The sequence below is a fragment of the Pavona decussata genome, unplaced genomic scaffold (genome assembly GCF_977016875.1).
Source record: "Pavona decussata unplaced genomic scaffold, jaPavDecu1.1 SCAFFOLD_181, whole genome shotgun sequence".
NCBI classification, from domain to species: Eukaryota; Metazoa; Cnidaria; class Anthozoa; order Scleractinia; family Agariciidae; genus Pavona; species Pavona decussata.
Window position 1 is genome coordinate 520002 of NW_028145591.1, and position 27499 is coordinate 547500.

At 40.1% G+C, this 27499-nt stretch overlaps 1 protein-coding gene across 2 annotated transcripts in view; it reads right to left on the reverse strand.

The window, feature by feature from the left end:
* LOC146463051 (DNA-dependent protein kinase catalytic subunit-like) overlaps positions 1-27499 on the reverse strand; it is a 121228-nt gene that overhangs the window by 93102 nt on the left and 627 nt on the right. For both annotated transcript variants that reach the window (XM_085084882.1, XM_085084881.1), the window contains exons 2-12: positions 25656-25732; positions 23548-23640; positions 20994-21068; positions 13937-14001; positions 11922-11965; positions 10414-10526; positions 10146-10245; positions 2717-2772; positions 2064-2094; positions 1227-1291; positions 601-693 (exon numbers count right to left, since the gene is read on the reverse strand). In XM_085084882.1, the coding sequence (XP_084941008.1) occupies positions 601-693; positions 1227-1291; positions 2064-2094; positions 2717-2772; positions 10146-10245; positions 10414-10526; positions 11922-11965; positions 13937-14001; positions 20994-21068; positions 23548-23640; positions 25656-25732 (812 nt within the window). The remainder of the gene's footprint in view (positions 1-600; positions 694-1226; positions 1292-2063; positions 2095-2716; positions 2773-10145; positions 10246-10413; positions 10527-11921; positions 11966-13936; positions 14002-20993; positions 21069-23547; positions 23641-25655; positions 25733-27499) is intronic.

Consider the following 27499-nt stretch of genomic DNA (forward strand, 5'->3'; position numbering starts at 1 on the left):
TCACATTGCTGATCTTTGCAGATCATTCTTGCTCATTGCAATCTTCGCAGATCTTTGCCAATCCCTCCCACCCAGTTTTCTGCTCTTTATAGATGAAGACAATTCCTGCAGCATCAATACTGGTGGTTGGTATTGTGCAATCTCACCTTTATTCTTTTGGCCAAACTTCTCTTCTTGGGACCAGTTCCTAAGCTCATCAATTGTCGATGAGTTAAATATTAATGTCAGAGCTATCTACTAACTGAACGATTTCTGAGTGCCCTAATGCTCTTTGTACACAGTAGCAAGTAGAGTCTATCGAATTTAATAATTTGTAACAAACGTTTTACCTATATTTTTTCAGTATAAAAGCTGTAAATAAAAAATATGATAATAACATTACCATGAAAGGTCATACGGGTCGAACAGCTGTATGTTAACTTCATCTACAATTCAGATTGCTCTGTACTACTGATTTTTTTCCCCTTTTCTTACTTATTTTATAAAATAAATTTGATTATGCACCCTTATAATGGCAGGTTTACAAATGTTTCTTGTCACAGTTTCATTTCAAATAAAACTTTGTTGTTATAATTAATAGGAATGAAGATTTCTTTATACCTGCTTCAGAAAAGCATTTATGGCTAAATATCCAGCATAGCTCGTCTCTCCGTTATGATGTTTGCACCAGCGATAAAATGCTTCATACAGATCCTGGATAAAACAAAGAGTACTTTTTATAAAGTCACTGGTAGTCACAAGGTGATGTCTGTTACTGCTGTGGGTATCACATGCTGACTCTTGCAAATTACGATCTCCAGTTTTCATAACTATGATGGCTTTTTGTCAAGGTCTTCAAACAGTTATATTTTTTTCAATAAATCCTTTATGCAACACAAAAATTACAAACTTAAAAGGTTACAAATTACAAGTTACAAATCTCCAAACAGTAAGACATTTTTGTAGCCACTCTGTTCAAACTCATTCTCCATGTAGCCCAGGGCATGGATTCTTGAAGCTGTCCTCAGTCAAGATAAATCCTTTAGTACTGTTCCTTGAAAATTCGCTTTCATAAGTAAATAAAAAACAGAACACATCGTGTCCTAATAATTATGGCTCCATCATATCTAGCCCCTGTTCCCAAAAAATGCTACCTGGTACTAGACCAGAGGCATGGTATTGCAGGTGACCATTTTCAGACAAACGGAGGTGGGGGATATCTGTAGGTACCTCAAACAGTCACTAACCTCATAGTCTTTAGCAATGTATTCCTTGAACTGAGCAGCATGTTTTGCAAAGAGGCACAAGCCAGCTAAACAACAAAATATTTTGCCATTTTATCATTTATTCAAGAATTGTCAGACAGAAGTCCAAATTTCAGCTGTCACTTAACACATTCGTCTTCAGGCAGGCCCCTTTTACCAAAGATAAACATTGTCTGTCTTGGGAATAATTTACCTTTTTACTCAGTTGCTGTTGACCTTGTCGTTGTCATTTTTTACATGGCAAGTTATTTAAAAATAATTAGGAGCATTGCCAGCTTACTTTTGATTCCATGGGCGTTTGGTCAACAATATTTCACTGGGAGAAACTGTTTTTGCTGAACTTTGAAGACATCTCCCGAATGTATAACATTAAAATTCAAGATCGTTGAAGTCATTAAAGGAATTTTCTAGTAAAAACCTTTATAATTCTTCTACACTGTATTTCCTGAATAAAATATAAGTATGTCAGTTTTGGCTAGCATTTCCCAATGAGTCAAGTGAGTTCATCGAACAATTTACACATCGATGGATAGCTTATCAAGCTCCCAGGAACAAAATGTATCCTAAAAATAGAATACAATCGCGCCTCAATGGCTAAGGCATGTTCACTTCCATCGTGCCTCGGGGCTTCCGGCACCCAAAAACTTACACACGTTAGACTCCTTGATCATCTCCTTTCCAGACGGGTCTGGACAGATTCTAATTTAACAGGCAAGGCAAAATCAGAGTTTGTGACATAATACAACAGGGGATAAAAATGTATTAGTTATATACCGCAAATGTGAGGTATTGTCTGAAATGGGCATAAGTTGTACCCACCTCTTGGTACTTCATAACGAGCCAAACTGACCTGAAAGTGTATTTCAAGGATATGGCTATCAGCTAGTGGACTAACATGATAAGATTAGCTTTCACAAAACAACAAAATACCCTAACATTCTGCAGCAAAGTTAGTGACCCACTTTATTGCTGTAGTACCATATTCCAAAGTACCAATGTGACAATGCCTTTCCTTACAAAAAATAGGGAATCTTATCGTTCTCGCCCAGGCCACAAATTGACTTTTGTAATTCACATTAATCTAATATATTACTGGCAAAACTTTCCAAAATGATGAGGATGATAACGAGAAGAACCTGCACTCCGCCTTCTGACGCAAAACGCTGAAAATGTGTTCCAAACAAAACCACAAAAATAATAATGTTTGAGCTATTATTCATCCATGACCGCATTAGATTAACTTGTAGTCTTTGATTCTGTAAAATTTGTGCCTTTAATTGAAATCTTGTTATTTGAGTAATTACTTGTATTCTGGGTAGAATGTGTTTCGTAGAGCGCTCAATTCGTTTGATTGAAGAGCAATGTATAATTCTTGATGGCAAACACGTTCACACTTGATTATTAGAATAGTTTTAAACAAACAATGACAAATACAAGTAGATCATGACGGAAGTGTATCTTGTAGTACATACTTGTGGATCAATAGCTTTTCTGGCATAGTTGTAAATGTCTTTGGCATATCTAGAGCCTAGGGATTAAGTAATAAACATGATTACCAGCTGCCCTCGAGAACAAGAACTACAAAATAATAATAAGAAAAACCAGTAAGTAATGCAAATATGGTTACATCACAACAGCATCCACTGATCTCCCTGGGTTTATACATATTGAGCGGTCAACTACTTTCAAAATCACACTTACCACCCATAAAGCACTACATAAATATAGAATACTTCATGGAAAGTGTACACATATGGTATTTACGTACAAGTTGGTAAAGTATCAGAAATCGAACGAATCAGCAAATTGAACGAGTGAGATTTCTGATACAAACCAACAAGGGCATAAATGCTGTATAAAGCACTTTCCATGCTGTATTGTGTTTGTTCAGTATACGTACTGAGATTTAAAGCACTGTTTAATGCTCCTTGCAAGGTTTAACATCGGCTCAACACATATTCCTATGTTCCTCACAACCTCGCAGTACGAGTTGAAGAGCGTTGTTTAGCCAAACAGTATTTAGCAAGGATTCAGCTAAAAAAAACTCCAAGCAAATTTTTGTTGTAAATGTAGTGTCTTTGTATTGCATTATGGTCCTCGTATTATGTAACAGTCACGTGCATGAGCAAAAAAGGAGAGCTTGATGTTATATGAGCTTGGATTATTAAAAAACAGTGAGTTTTAAGAAATAAAGAGGTAAAACGAGTTCTTATTACAATGAACAATTTTATAACTGGCTAAGAGGATATCCCAAACAAAGTCAATGGATATCATCGGATAAAAAGTGGTAAATCAACATTCTTCTCAACACCACGTGCGCTAGCCACCATTTGAGACTTTATTTTGCAGTGGGAATCCTGACTTTTTCACTTAGTTCAACTACAACATACACTTGCTGCAATATTACACTGAAAGATTACACTGGAACGTTACACCGGAAAATTACATCAAAAGACTAAACCAAATGGTCACACAATTGTCGAAGTGAAATGGCGAATATTTTACCTTCATTCTCCTTACATGAAGACAATGCTTCAGTTGGTCCACGTTGAAAAAATGGCTTGCTGCTCATGACTTGAAAGAGCTAACGCACAAGAGAGAACAGCTACTGTACTCCATGCCACTGTTTCTGAAGTCAAAGACATTTTGCAAACACTTCCAGAATACGTGAAGCACTAACCACTTTGAAAACTTGTGTTCAACCCAAAGTAAACAAGACCTACAAAAAGCTCAGAAATGCTGCTCATAATTCTGATAAATCAGTACATTCCTTCTGCACGCGGCTCAGATGCATGGCACAAACCTGTGAGTTTGCCAACGAAGACGAAATCAAATCACACAGTCATCTCCAGTTTACCTTCCCCGCTGCGATGAAAAGTTCTACGAGAAGATACGAATCTCAAAGACTTACTTGACTATAGCTGGGGTCTAGAAACGTCTGCCAAGCACGCTAAAGCTATCAAAGGGTATTATGGGGGAGCAGGGACGGCACAGTGGTGAGAGGACTCCTCTTCCACCAATGTGGCCCGGGTCCAATTCCCGGTCTTGGCATCATATGTGGGTTGACTTTGTTGTTGGTTCTCATTCCTGTTCCTAGGGTTTTTCTCTGGGTGCTCCGGTTTCCCTCCTTCCACAAAAACCAACATTTCCAAATTCCAATTCGACCTGGAAACAGTGGAGAGAAGAGCCACCCATCCAAAAAGTCCAAACAAAAAAGCGAACACCCAAAAACAAGAAATGTTACAAGCTTGGCAAAAACTACCCTAATAGAGGAGAAAATTATCCAGCTCTGAAAGAAACTTACAAACACTGTCACAAGAAAGGCCATTTCAGTAACTGCCAAGGAAGTCAATACAGTAGCTGAAGGAGATGATGATGAGGTCACTGATAAAGATAGAATACATCCACCGTATCACCCTCCACTCCATGCGTGACAAGACACAGCCACTAACTGAAGTTACCATTGAATGTTATAATCTACTGGACTCAGAAGCAGGAGTGAACATCATTGACACATTCTACCTTTAATCACGTGGAAAACATTCACAATTCAACTAAACCAAAGAAGACCTATGGCAACCGATCTACCAAGCCCTTCCCAGTCATAGAGACATTCAAAGCTAACATCAAGTCGGAACACACAAAAATACCATCGCATTTATTTCCATTGTGCATATGCCACATATTGACATTCCAATCCTGGCAGTATGCAGGATGTTTGTCCCATGAACCTAGTTTAATGGCCTTAGCTCCCGCGAGTCTCCTGTAGCTCTGTGGTAGAGCACAGGAACTAGTAATTGGAAAGTCTTAGGTTCGACTCCTGATAGGAGCACTTGGATATCCTTTTTCCGAGTATGCGAGTGTCACTTTCAATAATACATCATTCTCACAATTCTGTGTTGTTTTAGCTCAGACAGGATGGAAACCTGATTGGCTTTGAAAACGGCAACTGATCTCAGACTGCTGTGCATCTGTGTATCAACACCTCCGGTTGATCACATCGTAGAGGAATACAAAGATTGGTTTGAGTGGCTGGGCAAGATAAAAGATAAAACTGCGAAATTAAATGTCAAGAGCAGTGCAAGACCACTTGCCCAGAAGTTCCGTAGGCTACCCTTTCATATTTGCAAACAAGTCGAAGCTGATGTCAAGAATCTACAGGAACTTGACATAATAGAAAGAGCCAAAGGACCAACCCTTCGGTCTTCCCAGTAGTGGTGGTTCCAAAGAAAACAGGAATGCATATATGCGCTGATATGCGAGTGACCAATAAGGCTATAGAATGGGAACAACCGCCGGTACCCACCTGATCATTGATCTGAATGAATCCACTGTTTTCAGCATAATATACTTAAACCAAGGCTATCACCAACTTGAGCTGGAAGAAACTCCCAAGGCATTACTTCATAACTTTGGTTCATTCTGATACAAGCGACTCAGTTTTGAAATCCACTTTGCAGCTGAAATCTTTCAGAAGTCTATAGAAGATGTGCTATAGGGAGTCACAGGCACAAGAAACAAATCTGACGACATGATAGTGTTTGGGAAGAACCAAGCTGATGATTATAATGATCTACAAGCTGTCCTTCAGAGAATGAGAGAACCCTGACAAGTCTCTGTTCAACCAACCATCCACTGATTTCTTTAGCCATCACTTCCTTGCAGAAGGCATCAGTTCAGATGAAAAAAACTTTCATCCCTCGTCAATGCCAGTCTTCCAAAGAATGCACCCAAGGCACGTAGCTTTCTCGGCTGGTCCCAGTATCTTGCGCATTTCATCAAGGATGTTGTGTCTATTTCTGCTCCAGTCCGTCAACTAAAACAAAAATACCAAGTGAGGGTGGGGACCTTTGTTTGTCTCAAGGCTCACATGGCCACTCCGCAAGTCATTAAGTATTTCAACCCCTCACTGGAAACAGAACTGAGCTGTTGGACTGGGTGTTATTCTTACCAAAGTAAGAGTAGATGGGGGAGGGTTCTGCCTGAGGAGACTTTGAAATTTATCTGGGAAAAATTTAATGTGGTCGGGTAGTGTTCATTGACTTTGATGTTACAATGGCAATCAATTTTTGACATGCAGGGTTTTTTTCTGAAAATGGAAAAGCCCTTTTAAAAATGAAAAACAGTACTTCCTGTAACTTGAATGTTTTTAGTTCATAGTAGAGTTCCTTTATTGGTTTGACTACTGGTACTTTTCGTTCAATTTTGGTGCTTTTCTGAAGATTTGGGGAAATCCACAAATCCAAGATGGCCACCATTTGGCAATCATGGCAAAATAACCATGTCATATGACGTCACCACTTCTCATTGCCAACCTCAGAGGAGAGAGCCTCGGGTGTACTATTCCCGAAGCCTCATTGTCAAAGTTATGGAGGGTGGCCGAATCCACCTCCCCTAGCCAAGAAAACAAAAAAGCCCATTCTGACTCCATAGTGACATCTGCAGTCTCCGTATCGCGTGCATTCAACTGCTAAGTTGTGATAAAGTGACATTTATGGTGGAATCACCATTAAACAGTTGCAAGATTTAAACCCTTTAAATGAGACTTCATTTGCTGCTTGTCACTAGACATTAGATTTTTTGTTGTTGGTGACCATCTGTCTCAAGAGACAATGGCATGTGCGTCATAGGTTGGTCTATGAAGGAGCTGCGCAGTGTCTACTGCGGCTGTGCAGCCCAATCCAAGAACGGCATACTTTTCCACGTCCTGCACTCTCTCCTCTCTTCCCATTGCTTGTCCTTTTTCTCCTCACTCTGCCAATGTCTGCTTTTATGCCTTCCCAATCTGAGTTGATGTGGCACACGTCCTTGAAGCATAAGGTTAGTCTACCAGAAGGCCTATGACCAGTTGCCAGCTCACCGTGCAGCATGTCTTTGGGAATCTGCCCAGTTTCCATGCTGCTAACATGGCCAAGCAATCACAAAGATCACTTGGTGATAAGAGTGAAAATGCTAGGCAACTTCGTATGATCCAGGACATCCTTCCATGTGATACCCAGAATTCTTCATAGGAAGCGCATGTGGAAGGAGTTAAGGCGGTGCTCCTGGCAGGTGTAGGGAGGAGCACTGAGTACACATGCCTGGTACATCTTCAACTTTGTGTTGGTGACCAGTATGGTATTCTCCAGACATTATACAAGGAATAAGCTTTAATGTTGGCAACCAAAGAGTTTTAGCTACAATAGAACCTCTCCATATGGCCAAATCTCTCTCTGAGAGACTGAAATTCAAACAAACTCTACCTTTTTAATACAGACATACTAATAACATAGTAACAAGTTGGTGTCCATATAAAAGAAGTTTGATTGGTATCATGAAACTGTCTCATATTCCACAATAGTTAAATAAACAATTTGCCTTGACTGCAACATCGCATCAGTATTTCCCAAAAGAGTTTGAACATAATGCAAATACAGTATGTGCAGATGTCCTCCCACATGGAGGAATGTAAAGGGCATACCCTTTCACAAGCCCACCGTCTGGCATACAAAGCGGGTGACTGCAAAATGTGAGTTGGCGGGTCCTCACTTTGAATATCAGTGGTCTGGTATTAGTTAGATCATTGGTGGTTTCATTTAGAATCTGATCCACACACTTGATGTTTAACATGATCGTGTAGAAAGATATTGTAAAGGCATTGATCATATTTTCCATGTTTTGGTGATGACCCATGTCTCATACCACACAGGACGTAAACACAGGTTTTCTCAAACAGCTTGATTTTGGCATCCATCAGGTTATAAATAGCCATTGTAGGGCCAAGTGATCTGTTCTAACAGTAAAATTCTGGCCATAGCGATACAAAATAAAAGTGGCCAATGGCCTTCACAATGCCAACAGCTTCCTCAGTTAGCACAGTAATTTTGTTCTGGTAGCCCGCTGACTATTTCTGCCTACATATTGAATACTACAATTCTCAGTTATGTATTATTTTAATTCTTCTTTAGCGGCTTCATATTGTTCTAATAATTGATGGTCAAAGACGCCACCATTGCAAATCTTGTGATCAAGTTCTTGTAATTTGCTTTGAAGATCGTCTTTCTTTGTTACTTTAAAAGTCCGAGAAATATTCAGGGATCACAATAACACTGCCTTCTGCTTCCTTCTGGCTCCTGCTTCCAACTAGCTCCTACATCGTGACATTTAGATCTCTTGACCACCCTCCGAGGACATCTATTATTATTATTATTATTATTATTATTATTATTATTATTATTATTATTATTATTATTATTATTATTATTATTATTATTATGCCAAGTGTGTACTTTGAGATCATGCTGTTGAGCTTCGGATAATCCACACAGAACCATGTGGTCCCATGTTTCTTTCTAAATGGGGCATGGGTGGAGGGTTTTCAACTGTTTTGTAAAGTAGCGGACATACTTTTGAAAGCACCGGACGTGAATGTTTTCTTGGCGTTGTAAGGCGCCTCGTGAGCGCCGAAGGCGCAAGCACCTAGGGGGGTCTGGGGGCATGCTTCCCCAGGAAATTTTTAAAATAGAATACTCAGAAACGCCATTTCCAGCGTTTCTGGAACCAAGGAAACAGTTTCTTAGGCAATGCTGGCACTCACTAAAATTCTCTTAAAAAAGTAAATTAATGAATGAAAATGGTCAGTTGGTAGGGGGATCAGTAAGCAATAAGCAAAGAAAAAAGAGTCATATGGCCGTTTTGAAGAATGTAATTGATTATTCTGTTATCCTCTAGACAGTATGTTCATGAGATGCCTTAGTAAGGAAAATATATAATACAGTAGTAAAAAAATCGCCAATATTGATCTCAAAGTACCCAACGTGGAATGGCGAACGACCGAACGAAACGTCCGGCCTCCGGCCTCAAATGAAAACCCTGAGTGGAGCCCATGTTGATGCACATCCTGGGACGCTTAAGTGCCTTTTTGTCATTAAGAACCTTTATCTCTTAATCTCTTAATTGGTGTAGTAATACATGCGTTGATTGTATACTCTATTCATCAACCCTTGTTTCTCTTTCATTTTCTTCCATATGTTGATGCACAACAATATTAGCCAAAGGAAGGTCATCCTTGCCAATGATTCTGCGGCATTGCATTTCCAGACTTTGAATGAAATATTGGCCTCTGAAGATAGTTCTAAGGGCATCATGCTTTCATCTACGTAAATGTATTTAGGTGGAGGTGTTGCATCCTAGTTCATATGGAAGACTGATTGACTTACTTGACCACCCTAGCTTATTTGTGGCCATTAACTCTAGCCATTAGGAAATAAACCACTCCACTCCAAAGCTTTATAAAACATAAGCACTTAAAGTGTGCATGACCTATGTCAAACATTATGAGGTCAGAGGGTCATTTTTTTACCCAGAATTTTATCCCAGGTGGGTTTCTAGCATTCTGAGGTTAACAGCAAAACATTTTTTTCAGTTTTTTTATCTCATGCTTGTGATGTGCTATCCTATACTAGCAACCTGAAGTGATGAGAGGTGGCTGTATTTGCAAGCTGTTGACATGTTGCTAAAAAAAAATTACCCCCTTTCTTTGTTTGTCATCACACAGGATGCTGTTGACATTTCATGTATCATGAAGAGTAGATGAAAGCTTAGCTGGACACAGACAGCTCAAACCATCTGGTTATAGTTTCTATTCAACGAAAAAGTTAAGGTTTGAAGCAGGAGTTATTGAAGGTGAATTGTGGGATTCTTTTATTGACCTGTTGAATAGTCTTCATTGTTTCCGTGTTAATGAAAACCACAATACCAAAGAAGTTAAAATTACAGCTTAATGGTTTTAAAACAGTGAATTCTTGAGGTATGAATGATGTCTTTTGTTATACCTGTTTGCTTATCTTAAAATTATTTTTAATTACCAGCTTTGTCATCATAAGTTACGCTTTTGTGCTTACAACACTTACTGCCACTAACCTTCTTCCACAGACTGTGTGAAGTTTGTTAGGTAGGATGTCAAACCTCGTAAACAACCAGCAATAACCGGCATGTCAGGCTTCTTGGTCTTGCTCACCATCTGCCAACAAAATGCATAAAGTGGTCACTTTAAAGGAATGCGAAGGATTAAAAACTAGGACTTACAGCAAGCATAGAGAAAAACAAATTAAAATTTGGATGCAATAACAGTAAACTCAAATCAACATGTACAGTGACTGTGTGTAATAAATATAGAAGACTACAGTACCTCTGACTTGAGAACATTGACATAAATAGAAACAAGACGATCTGACTGGCCAATCATGTGCTCTGGAAACACTTCCGCAAAGGTACCCAGCAAGGCATACAACCCACTTTTTGCTAGTGAAGACCAGAATGACAATGACATAAAATAATAAAACACTATTTGGATAAACGTCTGTGACATTTGGCATAAACCCCCCAAAATTGTTGTGCCACTCTGTTAATGTTTCCGCAAGATAGCCGCTGGTCCTGTAGTCAATGCCAGACTACGATTTCACATAATTTTGCCATAAATCAACATTCCTGCATTCTCATCTTCAAAATGCACCAGAACAACTCTCTTTCAATCATTTAAGGTAATGCCATCAGGAAGTATACAAGTGGCCAAGCAAACTCCTTTTACACTCTTTTTCGGAAACAGCTTAGAGACGGTGCCTCCTTCAACTACTGTGCAGATGTTCTGTGCCTCTCAGGAGGTCTGAAAACACGTTTTGTAAGGATCATAGTGTCTACTAAAAGAAAACTATTTTTGTGTGGTTTATGGCTAATCAGAAAAAGCTCTTAGCAAGGGTTGTTGGAATCCAAACTGAGAAAGTTAGCGGTAACCATGGAAAGTGTGTGATTATCCCCAATTTTCTTATTGGATTCCAATAGCCCTTACAAAGATCTGCTGTACGCACATAGTCATAAACTGAGAAAACATACATCTGTATTAGCAGGTACCATCAAATGAAAAGACAAAAACAAAAAAACAACACAAAACAAAAGGAAAGTGATCAACCAGTTCTCAAATTTAAAAATTCAGCTCAAAACTTAAGTATTTTGATCTCTAGTCTGTATGCCAAAAAAATAGAGCCGATTTGGAGTAGTCCGGGTTCCAAGGCGAAATATATAAAGGGAATAACTACATGCTATGAGCCATAACTACATGCTATGAGCCAACCTGATATTTTTTTTTTCATGTACATCGGTTGACTTTTGCTAGCATGTACCTAAAATATAGATGATGCTGATATAATTCCAGCTGCCTTCAATTCAGGAGTCCCAGCAGCTATTATTAAAATAGCCATGGCTACAGTTTTTAATTAGGAACGTATCACTTACAGACTCATTCATAGAAAGTAAAAGACTAGAAAACAAGACTTTTATGTGGGAAGATTAAACTTAACTCTCACAAAACAAAATAAACTGAAATTGTACTTGCTATTTAAGTTTAGCTGAGTGATGGTAGGCATTTTGATTGAGACACCTTAAGCTTAAAAAAACACACACCCGTAAATTATAACTGGACAATGCACCCCAAAAGGGAATAAAAACAGCGACAACCTCAAAACAAAAGACAGCGTATGGTAGAAGGCCCACTATGTCTTGAAGCAAAACATTGTTTTAGTCCTCTGTTTGTAGATGTTACCTTTCAGCCAACAATTCCCTGACTTTTACTTGGGGTAGAAGGAATAACTTTAAAAATCCAAACAAATCCTTTTATGAATGTGAAGATGGTGGGAAGCTTACCTGTAGAAGAGTGTTTAGCTGGCTGCATGCAAGCACCAAAATATCTGGTTTTAGTTCAGGCATTATAACAAAGCTGACACCTTACTTGTTACAACTCATTGCATAAAGGGAGTTGTGCATAGTCATAAAGAGTGGGAGTGGTTTAATATTAGAATACTGTGCTCTACAAACTTCTCAGAGATATCACTGTGACACTAAGCACTGATCACAAAATGATTTCAATTGTAACCCTCCTTATGATTCTGATGTTGAAGGTGATAACATACGTCTAACAACAACCTAACACAACAGACCAAGCTTTGTCATAAATGCACAGATACATATGATAAAGGTTCAGGACAGAAGAAGATATTTGGAAAAAAGCCTCTTTGATATAAACTCAAGTAATTATTAGCAATGAACAGAATGTAAAGAATCGACCATAAAAGGACACAGAAAAAATCTGAGCCCAAGATGGGATTCGCACTCATGACCCTCCATGTTCTAGATCGGATGCTCTAACCTCTCAGCTACTGAGGACTCATTGGCGAGCAAGGGTCATTTTTGTGGGTTGGGCTTGCGAACCGCATCACACAGTCATGCAGTCCATCACAAGTGACACATTAAGGCTTCACTGCACCATGCAGTCAAATTAATTGCAAGAAATGCTCCAACTAACCAACCTATGCCACTGATATTAACATTATAAAAAGAAATAATATAAGTGGCATAGGTTGAACGGAATGTATTGACAGTAATTTTTCTCGGCATTCTTTCATCAGCCTCTTGACCTTTTACTGTAAGAAAATCATATTAATTATTACCATATAAAATTGGGTGACTGTGTGAGTTTATAAAGACACCTCAAACAAGGTAATCTTTACAGCCTGTTCATAAATAAATAAGTAAAAGGCTGAAATCTACACACTTGTTGAGTGTGTCTTCTTTTAGCATCACTCAGCCAAAGCAAACCTTTTCCTTTTTTAGCTCTATCAAAAAATTGTCTGACATGTACGTTTAGTGTGCCATACTATTTTTGATGGTGGTTTCAAACCCTACAAAGAAATCGCTTATGAGGCAAGTATCTTGGCATGATAAAGTGTACTGAAATGAAGCTCTTTTCTTTTAAAAGAAAAGCATGTCCTGAGTGTACTACAGTCAACTCTCTCATAGCGACCACTTCTCGTAAGCGACCACCTCCCGTAAGCGACCACTTCATAAAGAACTGTTTTGTTTCTCGGTTAAATACTGTTTTAAGAGCTCTCTCGTAAGCGACCGCCACTCAATTTCTTTAGAGACCGCGACCACTTTTTAGGCCAGAAATTACACATATTCTTTTGTTTTCTGTTTCTGGTAAGCGACCACCCAACATAATCACGTATGATCGTTAGTCAATCATTACTTAGAAGTGACTTAATGACGCTACCCCGGACTCGACTGTTGACAGATAATAACAGTTTACAGACAGAAAAGATGGCCATAATTAGACTTGTAGGTAAACGGGACAGATCTGTTCCGAAATGTTATACAAAGTTCCATCAGAAGAATGAATACGTAAATGCGAAAAAATCAAATAAATTAGTTTCTATTTACCTAATTTAGCTGCTAAGGGAAAATTACGCTAATTTTGTTGATCTTTCCCGTAAGCGACCACCTCCCGTAAGCGACCACTTTGTCGTGCACCAAGGGTGGTCGCTTACGAGAGAGTTGACTGTATCATGTTTAGCACCAAATTCAAATGGAGGGTCACAATAACATTATTTTAGTTTTAACTGCCACAGAAGACAAAACAACTTGCATGCAAAGAAATCAGGATAATAAAATAATCACACACCACCCTATGACCACCCCTTAATACAACAACCTTGTTATTCCGTCCATTTATCTGTGGCCAAAAGAAAAACGTAAAGGAATCATTTCTTTGCATCAAAGCCTTGTTAATGTGACAACTTTTCTATGGTCATTGTAATGGTGCTCCACAGCAGCTGTGACAACATTATTGCCTCTTATAACGACCAAAACAAATCGAAGGATACTTGTCAATCATCTTAGGTACATTGAGTTGCTCTACAACGGAGGATTCCAACTTTATTTCAAAAATCTGAAAAAAAAGGAGTTGGGATGAGCTTTCGAAATTGCTGGACAACATAATCATATTGTAAATAAACTGCTTATAAAAATGAACTGTAGGCACTGAAATCACCCCTGACCAACATTGACTCCAAATAATACCAGGCCGACCTATTAAGTGTAAAGAAAATCAATTTTGCCCTTTAGGCAGGTTGGAACTTGTCATCGGTAACAACTTTGCTGGGGATCCCATGCTCTTCAAAGACAGACTTGAGGTGTGCAATGACTGGATGACTGGGTATTGGCAAGTTTTTTCTTACCACAAGAAACTTGCTGTAAAAGCAACTTCAAATAACTAACTAGCACTGTTCCAGAAGAAGACATCAGAGCCTAACACATGTCAAAGCTTCTGAGGCATGTCATGAGGCAGCAGGGGTTCCTTGACAATCAACTTCTGATGATGCTGACACAGGGAAAATTTCTTGACCAATTCTTCAATGTCTCTGGTGATAGTAGCCCAGAACACTGATCTCTTAGCTCTGAGCTTGCAGTTCTCAGCATCCTGATGGGCATAGTGGAGCTGCTGCAGAACATCAGGCTGCATCGACTTGGGGGTGACAATGAGTGTGCCTTTCAAAATTAAACCATCTGCTAGAGTCATTTCTGACGGCAACTTGCCTGCAAACTCCACTGGACTACTGGCTTGTAGCAGAACTGCACCTAAACCCCTGTGAGGAATTCACCTTGATGGTTACAGGCTAGGTACTGTCAAAGTATTGCAGTGATGTAGGGGCTGCTACTACTTTATTGATGTGATCTACAGCAGATGCAGACTGGTGTTCAGGACTCCAAACAAATTCATTTATCTTCTTGGTGAGTCTGCAAAGATCAGCTGCTATGGATGCCAGGTTAGAAATAAAGCAACTCAAGAACTGGACCATTGTAAGGAGAGCCTGTAGGTCAGCAAGGCTGGTTGATGGGTCCATCGACAGGACATGGAGTAAATATTCCACGGATCAGGCTGGAGTCCCTAAGCACCAATAATATTGGCAAAGAAGGGAAAGCGGGCTACACCTGAATTATTATTTCTGCTGGTTAAAGGGAATGCCAGTCTCACAAGCACATTGGAAAACAGCACAAAATAAAATTAATGTTTTCATCGTGAGCACTTAAGTTACTGTTTTTTATTACTTTTTTATTAGCTTTGCCAAGATCAATACGAGACAATAAATACATAACAAATAAGAAAAGAAAAAGAAAACAGTCATTATCAATGACAGATACAGGAAGGGATGCCACAACAGCAACAAAACCCAATTACTATGGGCTCAGAACACAGAAAATAGGACAAGATTATAATAATAAAATGAATTAAGAAGAAACAACACTTAATGTTCCTTGTTACGTTGCAGGCTTTGTTGCATGATGTAGATATGAACTTGAAGGATAGAGGGTCTTTGGGGTCAAAGGAAACTTGGACAGCTTGTGCATAGAACAAGAATAATCTCACTCTAGAAATCACCCCTGTCAAAAAGGACCTTGGTGTTATCATCTCAGATACCTATCGTGGGAAAAGGAGGTCTTTGATCAACCCATGAGGATTAGTAGGCTGTTGGATTATGTACAGGAGAAGGAAAACTCTAATTTCAAACCTCCACTGCCTTGCGGCCACACTCATTCCTGGGAAAGGCTAAGGGAATAAACCCCGAAACAAAATCCGGAGCTGGAGTCTCTAAGGCAGTTTCTCAACAATAAACTGTTAAGACTGCAAAATGACATTGCTGCCCTTTAGGAAACTCGCCTCGCTGACAGAGGCACACTGCGAATGAAAGACTTCACCTTCTCCTGGCAGGACAAGGCACCAGAGGAGACCAGAGAGTACGGCATGGGCTTTGTCATCCACAACACTCTCCTGGGGATAATTGAACCCAGAGACCAAGGAACAGAGAGACTCCTCACCCTAAGCCTCCACACCAGCTGATGGCCCTTTTACCCTCATTAGTGCCTATGCCCCGACACTTTACTCCTCCCAGGACGCCAAGGATCATTTCTATGATCAACTTCACGCCACCATCCGGAGGATCCCCTGTGGTGAAGCTCTGCTGCTGCTCAGCGACTTCAATGCCAGAGTGGGAGCAGATCACCAAACATGGCCAGGCTGCCTCGGCCCACACAGAATCAGCAAGATGAACGAAAACGGACAGCGTATGCTAGAGCTCTGCATGCTGAATCATCTCCGCATCACAAACACCTTCAAAACAAAGCCACAGCACAAGGTCTCCTGAAAGCACCCTAGATCAAAGCATTGGCATCAGTTGGACCTCATTGTCACCAGGCGCAACCACCTCAAAAACATCCTCATCAGTCGCTCCTACCAAAGTGCTGACTGTGACACAGATCATTCCTTCATTTGCAGCAGAGTGAGACTACAGCCCAAGAAGATGCACCGTGCCAAACCTCTAGGCAAACCACGCATCGACGTCAGCCAAACCTCCCACCCCGACAGGCTGGAATCCTCCACCCTGTCTGAGGCTCTCACCTCACGCCCTCCTGAGGGTGACGCTCAACAGCAGTGGGGTCAGCTGAGGGACTCCATTTACATCAGTGCCTCACTAGCTTTTGGAAGGAAAAAACCCAAGAGCCAAGACTGGTTTGAAGTCAAGGCCAGCAACCTCACCCCACTACTAGAGGAAAAGCGAGCCGCTCTTCTTGCACACAAACAGAACCCCAATCCGGCAACACAGCAAGCCCTTAAGTCTGCACACAGCCAAGCACAGAGGTCAGCCAGAAGATGCGCAAACGACTACTGGCTTGAACTCTGGAGCAACATCCAATGCTCTGCCGACTCTGGGAACATCAGAGGAGTCTACAACGGGATCAAGAAAGCCCTTGGGCCCCCCTGAAATCAGCTACTGGTGAAGTCATAAAGGACAAGGCCAAGCAGATGGACAGGTGGGTGGAGCACTACGCAAAACTCTATGGCAGAGGAAACACCCTCACCGACACAGCATATGAGGCCATCGAAACCCTCACCTCCATGCCTGAGCTGGATGAACCACCCAATGAACTCGAGCTGAGCAAGGCGATCGACTGCCTGCATACTGGAAAGGCCCCAGGACTTAACAGCATCCCCCCTGAATTCATCAAGTGTGCCAAAAGCACCCTGCTGGGCCCACTACACAAACTGCTCTGTCAGTGCTGGGAGGAAGGTGAAGTGCCACAAGGCTCTATAAGAACAAGGAGGACAGGAGTGACTGTAACAACTACAGGGGAATCTCCCTTCTGAACATTGTTGGTAAGGTCTTTGCTCGTGTGGTCCTCAACAGACTGCAGAAGTTTGTCGAGAGAGTCCCAGTGTGGCTTTAGAGCGGAACGGTCAACAGCTGACATGGTTGTCTCCCTCCAGCGTACAGCCACTGTACATTGCATTCATTGACGTCACAAAAGCATTTGACCTTGTGCATCCTCGCCAAGATCGGATGCCCTCCCAAACTGCTGACCATCATCCAGTCATTCTGCACGGACATGAAGGGTGTGGTGCAGTTTGATGGAGCTTCCTCCGAGCCCTTCAGTATCCGCATCGGAGTGAAGCAGGGATGCGTACTTGCTCCCACACTGTTCGGCATTTTCTTTGCTGTCATCCTCAAACAAGCCTTTGGCACCTCTAAAGAAGGTGTCTACCTCCATACCCATTCAGACGGAGAGCTTTTCAACCTCGCTCGGCTCAAGGCCAAGACCAAGATTCAGGAGATGCTGATCAGGGACATGCCTTTCGCAGATGATGCAGCTCTTGTTTCTCACACAGAACAGCAACTCCAGACACTCATGAACAGCTTCTCTCGCGCCAGCCAGGACTTCGGGATGACCATCAGTATCAAAAAGACCAACGTGGTGGCCCAGGATGTTGAACAACCGCCATCCATCTCAGTCAATAGCAGCATGTTGGATGTCGTCCATGAGTTCACTTACCTGGGCTCCACAGTGAGGGACAACCTCTCCATGGACACTGAGATCAGCAGATGCATTGGCAAAGCAGCCTCAACTTTCGCCAGACTGTCCAAACGAGTTTGGGAAAACAAAAAGTTGACCACTCACACCAAAGCAGCTGTGTACAGAGCATGCGTCCTCAGCACCCTCATCAATGGTAGCAAGTCCTGGACTCTTTACTCTGGCCAAGAGAGACGGTTAAACACATTCCACATGAGGAACCTAGGGCGCATCCTTAACATCAACTGGTCCAACCATGTGACGAACACCGATGTGCTAGCGAGAATGGGACTCCCAAGCATGTACACACTTCTCCAGCAGCGCAGACTCCGCTGGCTCGGGCATGTCCGCCGCATGTCAGACGGGCAAATCCCCAAAGACCTGCTGTATGGGCAACTTGCTGCAGGCTCTCAAGCTCAAGGACACCCAATGCTGTGCTTTCGTGATGTTTGCAAGAGGAACCTCAAGTCGCTGGACATAGATGTTAACACATGGGAGGACTTGGCGGCTGACAGAGGTACATAAAGGCATGAGCTCCACACTGGCTTGGCTAGGTCTGAAGACAAGCAGCGGCAGACTGCGGAGGAGAAGCTTGCTTGCCGGAAGAATCGCCAGCCACCATCTTCATCCAACAGCCCCTTCACCTGCACCACCTGTGGCACAGTCTGCCAGACCCGCATCAGTCTGCACAGCCACAGCGGACGATGCTCTAACCCCGGCACAGATCCATGATCTCCTAAGATCCATGGATGCCGATGTGGGTTATGTACAGCATAACACTACCATCTACCTCACAGTAGTCGGGTTCCACCTCAGGTATGGGTACCTCAATTGAAGGGTCTGATCCATAACACACAGCAAGTACAGCAATGGGCTACAAAGTACTTTCTTAATCTTCCTTTTTGCTGTCCCGAAACTTATTGGATATGCTAATCAAAATAGGCCTTCTCCCCATTACATGTACCTACTGGCATGAACAACTAGATAAGGTGTTTTTCTTCAAAGCTGTGACTGGATTGGTTAAGGTCAATCCCTCTGTAACTCCCACCGTACATGCTCCAACCCAGCAAACCAGATCTACTAGTAACCTCAATATAGCCCTCTTTTCTATAAGAAAGTGTAAATCTTCCTATGCCTACTATTGTAGCCATATGCAGCTATGTCATCTGGGATTCTAGTCATACCAGGCAAGTCACCGAAAGTCTCATCCACCTTTCTTTGGAAGATGTCATGTGCACAAATTAAACCTAAGGGTAGCCATAGAAATCTATACCAACCAAATGGTGAATTAAAGGTGGTATACAAGGAACTTTCCTGATCAGGCATAATGTTCCAGTTAACCATTGCGAGAATCAGGGATCAAGAATGTTTTGCACTATTAAACTGACATAGGGAGGATGTCTACTAACGTAGCTGTGCAGTAGTGTGGCCTCTTGATAGCTTGGTTCAAGTCTCTAGGGTCCAGGCAAAGCCGTAACGCTCAACTGCTCTTGCTAACACAAACAAGGGAATCAACCCAATCAGTGGGCTTGGTAACTTTTTCCAAGATTTCCCATTGGACAAGTGAATCAAGTTCTTCCTTCAAGGGCTCCTTAAGGGCTCCAGCAGGATCAATTGTAATGTGCTATTCACCTGGGGAGTAGCCAATGCCTTCAAAACATTCCACATATTGCCTGAGAAATTCCTCTTTGGCAACTAGGTCTGGGTCACAGGTAAGTGGCTGTACAATAGGTGGCATGGAATCTTCCTGCTAGGTTGTAATGCTGAAGTTCAGGGTAATTGGGTTCAAAGCTGTACACGTAGGTAGGCCAAGATGATTGGACCATCTGTGTCAAAGATACAACATAGGTATGGCATATAGGAGCATCCTTGGGCCAGTTTGAGTGCACAAGTGCCATAGTGACCATAGGGTGTCCACCAAAGTTAGTTATAGTCATGCTGGATGGTGCCAAGTAAGTCACAAGACCACTGAGATTCCACAGTGAATAAGGGAAGGTTGACGTGTAGGTTTTCAAAGATGATGCTTCCCTCAGCACCAGTAGTAGTTTTCTATGTACACTGATTCAATTCCAACTACAACTGCTCAGAAAATGGTTTTTTGGGGCTATCTTCAATTTTGCCATGAGCTTCAAGGCTATAGAGATACTTCTATGCATCATGTATGTGCCAGGTTTCTCTTTTGGTGCTTTGGATTACTTCGGATGGCAATCATTTACATTTGTTAGCCATTTTGGTAGACTTAATGCATGACAGACTTTTAGACTTTTTTCTAATGGTTCACTTTTCCATGTGCACCACAAGTTGGTCCATTTAAGCTGGGCAAAAAATAGCTCAGAAATATCTCGCTCACTGCCACAACATCCACACAAACAAGTAATAGGGCCACAATGCTCATTAGGAGAACTTCCTGCTTTCACAGAAATTTGGCCATGACTCAGTGCATCAACATGAGTAGAATGGCCAGCAATCATTGCCCAACCACCTACGAAGATAGCTTACTGTACTTTCTCTTCCTCCCATTCAGCGGGACAGAAAAGTAAAGTTGAAATTGAGCTTTAAACTTCTTGAATACTTGTGGTGCGTCTGGTCAATTCAGTCCATGGCTTTATGGTTTGTATTGGTAAACCTGCAAGTTCCACCATCTTGAATTCAACAAGTGCAAAATGACCAAGCTACGTAGTGTTATGTTGAGTCTGTCGATGAATTCTTTTATAATGATCATTTAAATTAAAGATGTTTACCAAATTGAATAAGATATATGTGCTACAATGTTTTGTTCTTTGTTTTCCTTTTCTTTTTTTATGTCACAATGACTAATGTTCTGAAGATCCTTTTGGGATCAGCATACAGTAACAGACTTGTCGTCACAGTGTAATACCCGGGGATCATCTGAAGGGGATGTACTCAAAACCTTGCACAAACATACTCCCAGCCCCAAAGTCCAAACAGCCAGTTATTAATGATCTCTGATGTACATGTAAGCCACACATAACATCTGGAATAAAACAGAAAAAATAAGTTGAAGTAGGTGCATACCTGAGCAAGAAGTGGAAAAGTTTCCACTTTTACTTTGTTGCTGCGATCTTGAGAAAACAGTTTTACACAAATTTCCTAGGAAAGATGCAGTAGAGTTTATTTCAACAAGTACATACACAGCCATATTTGTTATATGTTATTAAATATCACAGCCAATATCAATGCCTCTTACTAAAATAGCAGCATACAAGATGGACCACAAGTTTACGTTGGTGAGAAATTTAAACACCCAATTGTTGGCCTAACAACAAGCATTCAGAAATTATAAAATCGATAATTCCATCGCTGAGAAGAATTTACAATATAATATCAATGCCAGCAAGGACGCATACATTATCCTACACCTTTCACACAAATTATCAAAAATATGAAACAAAATCAGAAGACAAAGACTGGTATATCTGCCAAGCAAATGATTACAAAAATTAGACTAAAAATAAACTGAGAGAAATTGTGTTAAAAGAAACTAATTGGTGGGATATCATTCTGTAACCACTAGAATGAACCAATCAATTGGTGCTAGCAATACTGTAGGCACATCGCCTATAAAACCTGGAATATTAAATCACTCCTTCCCCATCCCCACATTCACTTTAAATAATGAGATACTAGTTCATCAGTCCATTGAACACTAAAATAATATTAAATATACACTGTACATGTAAGACAACACAGATGTAAGATTGCATATGCCCCAAAAAAATGCATCCACCTCAGGAACCCAGGGCATGCTAATGGCTACCACTGTTGACAATTAGGCTTTATTAGGTTAGCTAAACTATTCAAGGTTTTTAACACTTACATGCAGATTGTATCATTCTTTTAAAGTACACCAAATTCTCAAATTATTTTCAAATTAATATATTATTATTCAAGTATTTACGCGAAACATTTTTGGATTTGGTTGAATCCTCAATTTTCTATGCCCTGCGAAATTGTTAATAACAGTAACTTGCTCTGTTGCACAACCAAGTAAAGGCACTCTGGGTCAAGTAGGGTTAATGATGTCTACCCAGTAACCAAGAATGATAGCATCTCAGTCATTCTCTTTATTTGCTAGGTTTGCTTGCACCATTGGAGAGTATACATTGTATACATTAAAATCATGTCTTACAAGTACATCCTCAGAGTCGGAGTTGAGTTTGGATTTGTATAACAACCAACAACTTCAAAAGAAACTTCATTCCTGAAGTAAAAAGAGCGCAAAACAAAACCTGGACATTCAAGTGACAACGGCAAGGAGGACCTCTTCATCGACAAGCCACTTGCAGACCAGGAAGACATTAAGATATCATGAAGAAATTCATGAAAGTAAATGAAGAGCTGGAAGGAAAACTAAAGGGCTGTCTAGAGAGAACCCAAGCAGTCAGTGAATGGTGAGAAACTTTCCATGATGAATCCAAAGTTCACAATTCTTGCTACTCTATTAGCTTAACAATCTTGTACCCAGAGTCCTCAGGCTCTTTGACCAGCGGTGGATCGCCAGGAGAGACTCTGAGGTACTGGATCTCCAGGCAACCAACCGCTGGCCAAAGAGCCTGTGGACTCTGGGTAGGAGATTGTTAGCTATAAACAAGTACATTGACTCAAGTAAATGTTTCTGTTTGTTTTAAAGCTTTCATACCTATACATACATGAATATGTAGCAAAAATATAGCAAGAATATTTAGCTCCTGCAACACAAACTCACAGTTATAATGTGAAGTAACGTGAAAACAAGAAAACATACTTCAGTGGCTCTCCTGCATGTTGCATACATATACATGCAGCACTATTAGAACTTTACTAACAAAAAAAACATTTCAAGACACAAAACTGTAACAACAAACACAACATCTTTCAACTAGAACAAAGGATTGGGCTGTTGCAGTAAAGCTTATATTCCATGGTCCAAACAATGATTTAGATCTTATCATTACATAAAATCTCAACAAGAGAGATTGTACTATCATAGACTGAAATGACTCCAACTAAACCTAGCTACAGTGTACAATGTCTACAACAGCATACACATGTAAGAACCACAGCCGCTAAAAATTAGTAATCAACAAGTAGTCAAATAAATGGGCGGGAGCCACAGAACTTGTAACAAGCCACAAAAATATACTGTGAGATCAAAATGTCACTTTACTTTTCAATTAATATAAATCCTCCAAATCATCAAATTAACCCACTACAAATGTACAAGAAGCTAAATTGGTCGAAAGACCAAGATGATGAGTGCAAACATGTTGGTGAGAGTTGTTTAGGCCTTCCAAGTCACATGCTTTTCCTTCTGGAGAAATTAGTGAATGCAAAAGATACTCCATTCTTGGGTAAACAACATAATAGCCTCTAGACCCATTCTCCCCAAAACTCTGCTGTGAAACAAAATGGTTCCATTTTTGGTGGCATTAAACATCACCAGGCCATATAAAAAATGGGGGTTACGCGAAGGTGCACTTTAAAATAATTGAAAACAAAAACTATAAATTTAAAACCACTTTTTACCCAAATTAAGTTTCAACATACTTTACACACATAAAAATTCTGATCAAGTAACAGTTACATGTACCTTGATGTCCACAGCATAAGGATTTATTTTCTTGTCAAGCTTCACCACATATGACTTCAGAAACTTTAGAAGTTCTATCTTGGCATCAAGAAACTAGAATTTGAAGAAAAAAAACTGGTCATAAAAATTGAAATGGAACACTGATTTACACTTTACATGTACATACAGTACATTTACAGTGACATCTTTGAAGACTCCCTGCATCAGTTGTAATGGATCCTAATTCAGCAGATGATTATTTTTTTTAAGAAGTGTTGTGTGCCTGACTGACTGTAAAACCTATATTGTGAATAGTCATGAATACTGTGTATAGTTAACAATTAGACAACGGCTCGAGGTTTCTATCGGCTAATAGTTGGCGAGGGGCAAAGCCCCAAGCCAACTATCAAACCCGATAGAAACCAAGAGAGAGCCGTCTAATTGTTTTAGCATACCTCAGTGATCGATCTATGAAGCAAAAAATCTTTTTATTTCATACATTTTGATATATTTGTGTAATGATACATGTAAGTCGCACGCGCTCTGACAAACTGCCATCTATCAATCTATAGACGGCACCTGTGTAGCCAATCAGATTGCGCGTTACGCGATAGTCGGTCACTGAGGTATGCTAATGACAAATAGCCATGACTAGGTGGCGAATAATGACCAACATTTGCAATTAGTGACAAATATTTGACATAATAGTATTACATGAAAATGAAATGAAAAGAAACATGACATCATTTTGATTATATAATAAAAAATATTGGTTATATTTTTGCCAAGTTGAACTCATGTTCATGGTAATTTATCACTATCCATTGATTACTACCTGGCGTACTCAAGTGAACGTTCGGTAATTGAACTCAATCAAACTCCAATCATTCGATTGACTTTACCCAAAAATTTTGCCAATCGAACACTTCAAAGTGCCCCTGGAACGAAAATTTCATTTTCCATCTTTTTGCATTTTCGTGTAGAATATGACCTTCTTACTCACGTTACCAAATTTCAATCCTTTACGGCGATTGGAAGTATTTTTTTTTTAGCCTTTTATTCGAGATTTCACGGCCACCATTACTTGGCCTTGTTCCGGAAGTTAACAAGGCCGCTTGGCTCAAATTACAGGAAGTGGCTATATTGGCTCAACACGAAAAATTCCACATGGCTAATTTTCATATGGATTCTACTTCATAAACTGTATTCTGCTGTTGCGAACTAAATAACAGCAGAATACAGTTAATGAAGTAGAATCCATATGAAAATTAGCCATGTGGAATTTTTCGTGTTGAGCCAATGACGTCACTTCCTGTAATTTGAGCCAAGCGGCCTTTTTAACTTCCGGAACAAGGCCAAGTAATGGCGGCCGTGAAATCTCGAATAAAAGGTTAAAAAAAATACGTCCAATCGCCGTAAAGGATTGAAATTTGGTAACATGAGTAAGAAGGTCATATTCTACACGAAAATGCAAAAAGATGGAAAATGAAATTTTCGTCCCAGGGGCACTTTAACAATTGAACGCTTAGAACTACCACTACACTACTATTCACTATTTTGCTGTAGATGCTGGTGTTCTTTCAAGACATGTGCTTCAGACGTGTCTGTTCAGCTGGTATGGTAGTATTATTTTTCTAAATTAAACACTTGGAAAAGAGTTAAACTGGAATGAATAGAGTACTTCTTTGCATGGCATCAAAACTGGTTGACTCAAAAGATTACTTATAAAGTAAAATATTTCTGTATTAAAAGATACATGTAAGTACAATTTAAAAGGGTTCCCTTTTTAACCATGAGGACACAAACACACTATACAAGACATAAAAATTCAAACAGACTGAATCAGTTTGTAAAAGTTTACAGGGATTCCTGTAGTTCGTGTAGTTCAAGTGCCTGCCATTGGGATGCTTGTTGAAACTGGAGTTAAAAATTTTGAGAGATGCTTTGAACTCATGATCAAATCATGCAGTTTTGTTAGTTTTGTCATGTTTCAATCATGGTTTATTGAATACCATACTTGTAAGTGTACCCATTTAAACAACTAGGTTGAGAGACAACGAAGGGCAAAGTTTTCCTAAATTGTTAATTTTAAAAACAACAAATTACAAACAGTTTAATTATGGAATTACCTCATCATGAGTGACAGCTTTTCTTAAGAAACTCATTATGCCCATCTCCTCATGAAACAGAAGCGAAGAACAGTACGCTGAAATGATATAAGTTCATGAGATCAATGAGGACTTTTTCTTAATGGAGATTTCAACAAGTAAGTTTGAAAAGATAGGAGGGATTTCTTGAAATATAGGATTTGTCCAACACCTTTCTGTTTTTCCACCATCTTGTGTTTCATTTTCAGTGATAAAAAATATACAGTACCAGGCAGGAAGCCACAATTATTATTCTTGCATGCCACCATGACACAACTCATATGAGAGGCCATGTTGGTATTTTTTACTTTGTTATGTTTGTGAAGGTTTGGCGTGTGAAAGCAAGAACCCTCCAACTCGAGTTTGTCAACTTTTGTTTGCCATGTAAAGCCACCTTTAGACATAGTTTATCACAAACACATTGTCTTCGCCAATGAACTTGACAGGAAGTGACAGTGCTGTGAGGTGCAAATCACAAGGCTGTCAAATGCCGTGCTGTAGACTAATATTCCCTCCTAATCCCCAGGGGAGGAGCCGAGGGGATTGCCACTGTTGGGATTGACTCTCACTGATGTATTATTTTTGAGAGTCACCATATTAGCAGAATTTTCTTGGAAGGGCAAAAAAGCATAAATTTCCATTTGTCAGGAGGTAAAGCAGGGAATTCCAATAAGGTATAGAGAGAAAGCAGAAGTTCCAAAAGGGCTGAGAGGGGGGGACAATAACAGAATTCTGAGGGCATGAAGGGTTGAGCATTTAACAATTTCCAAAGGCAAGGGAAATAAACATATTCATGCCACCAGTGGTAGGCTATGGATACTTTCTGGAATCATCCAATGCCACATTCACTAAGTCACATTGGAACATCTGACTTTATCCAGGATGTATTTGCCAAGTATTCCTTTACTGCTTACTTTTACCCTAAAAATAGCTATTTTTGTCAAAATAGCATGGAGTGGCATAAAAATTGATAACAAAACGTACTTTATTTCCCTACAAGACCAAATTCGAAACTGTAACTTTAACTGTAACCAGAACATAACAAAACAAGATCAGACTTTGCTCTCAGACACAACGACATGTAGTCAAAAATCATTGTTCTGTTCTCTACTTGTTCTGATTATTCTGTGAATGTGATTTTATTGCCTAGGCAACAAGTCAAAGAAGGGGTGGGAGGCTTTTGAGTGGGGATACTTATAAAGGAATACCATACCGTTTTTTAGGGGGGAGGGGGGTGTTTTCATAAAGATGGGCCTGTATGTGGAAGGGAGGGGTTTATAACCGGAATAAAATGTCTGTTTACAAATAGAGGGCCCGGCCTATAACTGAGGGGACTTATAAGCGGGATTTTACAGTATTTGGCAACATATTTGTCTTCCAACAATGCTGAGAAAAAATTGTTTCTTCAGAACCATTCTTCCTCATAATAGTCAAAATACATTCTTCCATGTGTATAAAATTTTGATAAGATTTGCTTGTGTTCATGTTAACTTCAGTGATAAATGTCCCCAATTTACATTTGTTTCCACAGACGTTTATTTGAGTCTTACTTGGTCTTCTTTGAAGATTATCACATTACATTTTCTTCTTTTGAGTTTAGTCAGTGGCTTAGTATAAAGTGTCACAGTCAGCAAAGGTCTATGGTCAGATCGTTCTATGGTCAAATTGTTCCACAGTAAAGTCAGATTGTTCCACAAAAAAGTCATATTGTTCCAAAAATATACTCAGTTCATTCCACTTAAAAAGACTCAAGAAATCATACTTACTTGATGAAAATGTCCTTAGTTGACGGAACAAGTTAATATACTTAAATGTGTTACCATCTT